This window comes from Vigna umbellata, chromosome 6 (assembly GCF_029865625.1).
Source record: "Vigna umbellata cultivar VRB3 chromosome 6, Vumbellata_1.0, whole genome shotgun sequence".
In the NCBI taxonomy this organism is placed as follows: domain Eukaryota; kingdom Viridiplantae; phylum Streptophyta; class Magnoliopsida; order Fabales; family Fabaceae; genus Vigna; species Vigna umbellata.
In genome coordinates, this window is record NC_142170.1 from 25,653,068 (window position 1) to 25,661,412 (window position 8,345).

Consider the following 8,345-nt stretch of genomic DNA (forward strand, 5'->3'; position numbering starts at 1 on the left):
AATATCTTATCTTCATATCTTCATCTTTTACTTTTGATTCTAATACGAAGGAAGTAAGATGACTTTTGGATAGATGTAAGATTAACTTAATAATAAAACTTGTAAAAAAATGAGAGAAATTATGGGATGATTTGTTTTTTACCAATATTTAAAAAATATAAAAATAATTTGAACATTCAGAATAAATAATAAAAAAGTTATAGGTTCAAAACTAATCAATAAAATTTTCTTATAAAAATAAATTTCCATGTTTTTTATTATATGGTTTTATAACTTTGTTTAATAAAGTATGTATATTTATTTTATATTTTATTTATTATATAAAAACAAAAAATAAATATATTATCTTTTGTACTTGGTATTAAAGTTACATATACGGTAATAACAAGGTTTGATTATATAAAATTAAATTTTATATAATTTATAACTTTAAAATACTATTAAAAATAAAATAAAAACAATGCAAGTATACAAATAAGAGAATCACTGTTATGTATTTTTATAAGTATAGTAATTAATTCACATTTTCTTTTGAAAGTAAAAATTAAAAAATTAAAAAATAAAGATTGAAAAGATGGAATAAAATAATTTTTATTTTGTTCTTGTTTTGTATTGCTGACCATGTGAAACTCAAATACAACAAAGTGGCCCACAGTTCTTGAAAAATTGAAAGATACTCTGCTTAAAGTATTAGAACTGAAGGAAGGTTCACAATCCTCAGATCTAAATCCAAACAACTGAATACACTGATACAAACATTTCACCACACAATCACCTTCTTCATCAATTTTCCTCCTTCAACCTAATTAATCACCTTCTCATATTTTTTTGACTGTTCTGACTGAAGAACACAGACATGTGAGTCATTTTCAGTATGTTCTTTTACTTCCTTCCCCATGGGTGAAGCACAAGCATCTCCATTTCACGCATAGCTATAAAATAAAACCCCTTCTTTCAGCAACCTGCAACCTTGTGAAAGTTGGAGTCTTCTAGCACTTAATTTCTTAAAGTTAAGGCCTTTCGGGTTCACTCACAGACCTCGGAGAGAAAGATAGAGATCTGTTCATTCTGATCATTTCGGGTGTCAAACATTCACATTCACATCTGGGTCTGAAGTTGTGAATTCTGCAACCTTCATCTTGTGTCGCAAACAAAGTGTCCCTTTGAATAAGAATCCCAAGGGGTATCCGAGGATCTCCCAAATTTGTTGAATTTCTCTGGTTCTATGTTGCAGAAGGTGTGCAAGAGATACAGAATCATGGTGGGTGGAAATGGTTTGTTTTACCCTGTTGTGGGGTTTGCATCGATCGTGTTGTTCATATACATGTCTTTTGGGGACGTGAAGTTTGGCTTTGAGGAGGAAGTGGAATTGGCTTTTGTGGAGAGAAATGGAACTCAGTTTATGGTAGATGGGAAGGCTTTCTACATTAACGGATGGAACTCTTACTGGTTAATGGTGCAATCTGTAGATGAGTATTCCAGGCCAAGGGTGCGTGAAATGCTGAAGGCTGGGGCCAAGATGGGGCTTACTGTGTGTAGAACTTGGGCCTTCAATGATGGTGACTACAATGCTCTTCAGAGTTCTCCTGGTGTGTTCAATGAGCAAACTTTCAAGGTAGTGTTTTGTAGATTGTGGATTTTGTGCTTTTGTTTGTGTTATTATTCATAGTCTATTGTTCCACCCAGTTTTTTATGTCTTGGCGTCGGTTCTTTATGTTTTGTTTTCTGTGCTTGTCTATGTATGCTGACATAAGTAGATTTCGATGAGGGTCTAACGGTGACGCTTTGAATATTTTGGTTTTCTTTTGCTTTGATTTTTCTTTTTGTTTTATGTATTGTCTTCTCGCTCACTTTCTTTTTTCTCCCTAAAATTGAGCACTTGTGGTTGGGGTCTTCCAAAACTAGCTTTCTAACTGTGTGTACAATGATCGGTGCTCATGATTTGTCCGTGTAATTGCTGAGCTTCATTTAGGACCGGGACCAAACGCTGAATTTATTGAAGGGACTTTTGAATTGTGACATGATCTGTGACATCGTTGTTGGAGCATAGCTGAATACTGTGATTGTGACAATGGTTAACATTGTTCCTGGAAAGTGACAATCTCATATGCGGTAGGATGCAAATTGTGTTTGTGTTGCTCGATTGTATGCTTCTATGATTTGGCCCATGAGAAAGTGAAGTGTGCCAGATGCTTGTTATTTCACTTCCTCCTTACACTATCCTTGATCAATCTGTCACGTGTGGAAAATCTCCAAAAATGGCGTGGTTTTGGCTGAAACCAGTTTATGATTAACATATCAGAATTTAAAGTTTTATATAAACTTACATTTCGAGAACTTTTTATACATGCTTTTTAATATAGTCATTTATAAGTCATGTCTGATAGAAGTGAAAAAAAAAAGTGCTGTATTCTGTGTTTTTTCTGATACTTTTGGTCCATGAACCAAGCAAGTTGTTTATATGATGAATGAATACCATTTTGAACTCTGGTTGGGTAACAGGCCTTGGACTATGTTATAGCAGAAGCAAGGAAACATGGAATTAGGCTGCTCCTTAGCTTAGTAAATAACTTGCATGCATATGGTGGGAAGACTCAATATGTTAAATGGGCATGGCAAGAAGGAGTAGGGCTAAGCTCATCTAACGATTCCTTCTTCTTTGATCCATCAATTCGCAGTTATTTCAAGAATTATATCAAGGTATGATATTTCTATCCTTTTATTGTTCTGCCCCACCTCCCCCAGTTTCTTCGTGTTTGGAGTGGCACTGCTTTAGCATCAATATTTCATACTGATACATATCTATGGTGCATGAAGTTAGCACCCCAAACTTTTGAGTCTTGTGCATGAATAATTGTATTATTAGCCCAAAATTGTTATGATTTGCACTTGAAGGATTGAAGAGGGTAGAAAAGTAGACGGCATATTAGTCTTTGCTGGTCAAACTTGGTCTTAGCCTGTACATTTCTTTTCCTTTTGCTGCTGGGCATCTAAATTAAGCTGCAGGTTTGCAGCCTGAGACTGGCCTCAGACAAATTAATTGTTTCTTTTCAATATTTCTGCAGACAATTCTGACAAGGAAGAATACTATAACTGGAATTGAATATAGAAATGACCCTGCCATTTTTGGTTGGGAATTGATTAATGAACCTCGGTGCATGACTGATCCTTCTGGTGACACTCTCCAAGTAAGTACTACACCAGTGCTTTTATTAAGTGTTTATGTGAATAGCATTGCTGAAATATTAACACCTTTAAAGTTTAAGTTTGACTGATTCAAATTTATCTATTCTTTCCTTGAAATCTCTGTTTATAAAATATTATGATCTCTGATGATCTATGTTTTACGGTGCACTCTGAATTTCAGCCATTATTTGTTATGTTCTTTCTGATATTCGTTCTTTTTGAACCCCTTTTGTATAATACATGCAAGAAAGGAGCTTAGGAGTTGAAACATTTCAATTTAAGCATGTAATTGTAACTAAGATTTTACTTTTCTTGTGGCATTTAAGTTCAGGATAGATAAATACCATTCTTTCTGCTGAGTTTAGAGGGGAAAGAAAACAATAGAGGTTCATTTCACCAGTTGTTATGTAGGTATATCTGAGAATAGTTAGTTGTATACAATTTACTTACTTGTCATAGAACTGCAGGATTGGATAGAGGAAATGTCAGCTTTTGTCAAACTCATCGACAAGCGCCATCTCGTGACGGTTGGACTCGAAGGTTTTTACGGTCCTAATGATCCAAAAAGATTGACGGTGAACCCTGAGGACTGGGCATCTCGACTTGGATCTGATTTTATAAGGAACTCTTTAATCTCAAACATTGATTTCACCTCTGTTCATATCTATCCTGATCACTGGTAAGCATTGTGTAACTACTACATGCCTATGTCAATGATTTTGTATTTTCTTTGCCTGTTAATGAAGGAACTGAACTCTTAAAGAATCAAAGAACTCAACTATCTCAGCAATAATTTGTTTGAAACTTGAATCCCAAGACATCTTATGATGATTTTGATTAGCTTAATGTTTAGTATTAACTTTTCAAAAAACCTATGGATAGGTTTCATGAACAGGTATTTGAAGACTACATGAAATTTGTGTCCAAGTGGATGCTTTCTCACATTGAAGATGGTGATAAGGTACTGAACAAGCCCGTTGTGTTCTCTGAATTTGGATTGTCAGACATAAATTTTACAATGTCGGAGAGGAAAACAATGTACAAAACAATTTTAGACATATCGTACAAATCTGCAAAGAAAAACAGGTCTGGAGGTGGATGTCTGGTTTGGCAATTCTTGGTTGGAGGAATGCAGGAGTTTAGTGATGATTTTGGAATCATCCCTTGGGAAAAGACACCAATTCCTTCATTGTTCATTGAACAATCATGCAGATTGGCGAAGGTGAAGGAGTGGGCACATAAGGACAAGAGTTTCAAACAATTTTGTTAGCAAAAAGTGTGGAAATAAAAGCCCTTGATTTGAAAAGGGGAGAAATATGGGTTGTTTTGTGGTTTAAAACTAGTTCTGTAGAATATGGTTCTGTTTTCATCACCAATGGTGTAGTTGGTTAGTAGCGTATATATAGTGTGGTAACACATAGATTAGATATTACTCTATAAACACTTTTTTCAAAGCTTGTAACATCATCAACAAAATCAACCATCAAGTGTTTTAGGATGTGAGGCAATTTTTTTTTAACTTTTGAGTTCTATCATCAAATCCTCTTTTTTCTTATTTTATTTAAGATTTTTTTTTCTTTGAAAAATTGTCTAATTTTTGTGGAAAATTTAAATTTCCATATTTTTATTTAATTTTTAGTGAAGATATTTTTAAATAAAAAAAGTGAGTATAAGTTATTGAAAACATAACATAAGTGACTTTCATTTAAAAAAAAAAAACATAAAATAAATTAATTTTCATTTAAAAATCAAAGAGGATATGAGTATTATTTTATTCAGAATTGTTTTTGTTGTGATTGGTATGGCACAGCGGAAAGGTTTGGAAGAACGTGTAACGGTCAAAAATCAAGAAGGAAGGGGTGAATTGGTTCTTTTATAAATTATGATTTTTTTAAGGAACTTTAATTGAACAGTTTAAATGTTAAAGTTACAGAGTTAAAGAAAATAAATACAAATGATTTTATCTTCGTTCGAATTAAAAGATTCTACGTCTAGTAGTTAATCACTATAAACAGTGATTAACCTTTTTCACTAAAATTTCGTTTCAGTATTACAAACAGATTAATACAAATGATAAAAGACAGAGACACCTTCCTTCGACACGCGAGCAAAAGAACATGCTCAATCAACTTGAAGAGAACCGTTTCGACCTTAGATCTACTAAGCGCAAGATTCTCCTATTCAAAAGACTTGATTTGAGCACACTAACACTTGAGAACTTCCTCAAACTTTTTATGTATTCTTAAATGGTTTAGTTATCTTTTCACTCACAGAGTTTTCCTTAGGCACACAACTCTAATATTCTCAAATAAAAAGTTACTCTCTAAGAGTTGTGGAGAACTCTATTTATAAGCTCAGGTTCGTGTAGGGTCAGAAACTAAAAAGTGATAATCGATTATCATAAGTGATAATCGATTATTTGTGACCGTTATGGGGTTTTCGAAAAAGTGATAATCGATTATTCTGAGTGATAATTGATTATTTGCGCGCCATGGACAATATTAAACCAAGCAATGATAATCAATTATCCCTTGTAATAATCGATTATTTGCGCAAACAACCCTTTTTTATTTTAGCTTACGATAATCGATTATCCCCTATGATAATCGATTATTCCCAAAATAAATCACTAAATTAAGAAACCTTCTAAGTGTAACATCCACTTTTAATAGTATAAAACTACCAAAATAAAACGTTACATGGATGCTAAAAGAACAACTAGGTAAAACAAACCTTCTTCAAAGAAGAGATATACTTTTGTAGATCTATCTAACAACTCATCTACTACTCCGTCACCTCTAGCTAGAACAACTGAAAAGGTGAATCCCTAAGCTCACACCATTAGGTGATCATCGCAAAAGAGAAACAACATACAAAGACAGACAACAGAAAAGCAAGGGTAAACTAGTTTACAATTGAGGAACGATATATACACACACACTCATTTAAAACATGTTACATACAACAAACATATCACTACACAATCATCAAACACTTTATATAGGACACTTATTATGAATGGACTGTCCGAACTTAGAATGATTGTCGAGCTGTGGCGGGTTGTGCACTCGTGCTGGCTTCTACTGCTTTGCAAAACCATTGCCAATAGGTTTCACTCTACTACACTCACGAGGTTAGTCTGTTCTGGGCCTTGGAGCATACTGAAAGCCTCCAAGACTAAGACATCCTGCTACTCCTCACGACATGGATCAATCCTCTTTACGTGAGAATGAAAGACCATTCGAGTTTCAGGATAACCCCCAAGACTGAGCTCCTGCATTCATTCTAAACGTACTTGAACCTTACCAAGAGCATTCACTTTGGAGCTTACTTTGAAACCACATACTTTCACTTTAAATCACAACACAGGGCACCACCATGTAACCTCTCCGTGAGGATCATGGAATTACGTCCATAAACCATACTTTCAATACATACATAACCTCAAGAATCAAACATTATGTATTTCAATTCATATTACGATTCAATTCATACTCCACAACAAGTAGTAGAAACCAATCATGAACAAAAGAAATAAAGACTAACTAAATACCTGGACCAGTCGCTGAGCGAATCCACTTACTGAGCGAATCCACTCGTTGAGCGAATCCACTCGTTGAGCGAATCCACTCGCTGAGCGAAAGTCCTTAGACAGAAAACCCATTCTACAACCACTCGTTGAGCGAATCCACTCGTTGAGCGATAGTCCTCAGATAGAAAACTCATTCCACAACCACTCGTTGAGCGAATCCACTCGCTTAGCGAAAGTCCTCAGACAGAAAACCCATTCTACAACCACTCGCTGAGCGAAAGTCCTCAGATAGAAAACCCATTCTAAAACCACTCGCTGAGCGAATCCACTCGCTCAGCGAGTCTGCATAATTTGTAGCACCAATTATGCAGAATTACGCAACCTATACCAAACTTACCAACTCCAACTATTTTTCCCAACTTCTAACTCTCCTAGATTGTTTTATATACTAAATTAAACTTAACTAAGTGTGTTTAAACCCTTCTAACATCAATCTAAACAAGTAGCTACAATATCTCAATAAAAAACTCACAAAAGCTCAACTTAGAGACTCAAATTGAATTCTACCACTTGTGGTACAATTTCAAGTAACTTAGGGGCTCTAACAAATCCCAAATGACTTACCAAAACTCTCCAAACTGACCATTTGAGCCCATAACCTCTAACTCAAGTTTTCACTAGTTCACTTCCTTAGTTTGAGTTCTCAATCAAGTTGAACTCTACACAATCATCACCACTCACTCCTAACTGAAATTTCTACCAAACAAAGTGTTGAACATGACTCAAACCAATCCATAAGCAACCCAAACTTCATCAAATCAATTCACCAACCATTCCTCATCATTTCACTACCTTATGTTGTATAAAGGCTGACAAAATCACGAGCAGTATTTCCTGAGGCGTGTAGATTCACTGTCCTTAAGGACTTATCCGCGGTGTATTGTGCAAGTCCCCTAGGATACAACAAGAACTTCTCAGAATATCTCTGAGGATCTCAGAACTGGCAAGGATCTCTAAAAAAGAGTATAAAATAAACCTAGAATAATTTTAGAAGAGGAAAAGAAGAAAGGAGAAAGAGAGAAGATTGACTTGGGATGTGTTTTGGAATGGGGGAAGAGCTCTCTATTTATAGAGTTAGGAAAGAGTAAAATTAATAAAAGACAATAAAAGCCATAAATAATTTGACCGTTGCAGCACTTAAATATATGAACGTTGGTTAACTTTTTTGCTTTGCCAATTAATAAAATACCAACGTTCTAAAAAGGAACGTTGCCATCAATGTTTTACTAACGTTGCAAGATATTCTTTTGCAATAATATAGCCTTATTACAACAATTCCCCACTTATTGCAAAAGAAGTTGAAAGAAAAGATAAGAAACTTTTATTCTGGGTCTCATAGGATGTAATGCATCAGAGCTGGTATAACAAGCTATATGAACCAGTCTTAGATTGAGATACTTAACACACAGTGTAGTTGGTATAGCAAGCTATACGAACCAAAGACACTTGACGTGTGTTAGAGGTTTCTCAATCACAATACACCCCCACAATCCTTGCTGTTATCGTTGTGTTGCGCTTAATAGGTCATGCGCGTGTCCGATATTCATGAGTGCTCTAGAGATCATGC

General features: G+C 34.8%; 1 protein-coding gene across 1 annotated transcript; it reads left to right on the forward strand.

The window, feature by feature from the left end:
• The first annotated feature begins 693 nt into the window (after positions 1–693).
• Positions 694–4,703, forward strand: LOC124844420 (mannan endo-1,4-beta-mannosidase 2). The gene is made up of 5 exons (XM_047321360.2): positions 694–1,615; positions 2,503–2,700; positions 3,066–3,188; positions 3,654–3,865; positions 4,069–4,703. Exons 1-5 carry the CDS (start codon positions 1,226–1,228, stop codon positions 4,454–4,456), a joined length of 1,311 nt encoding a protein of 436 aa, XP_047177316.2. The 5' UTR covers positions 694–1,225; the 3' UTR covers positions 4,457–4,703.
• The last annotated feature ends 3,642 nt before the right edge of the window (positions 4,704–8,345 follow it).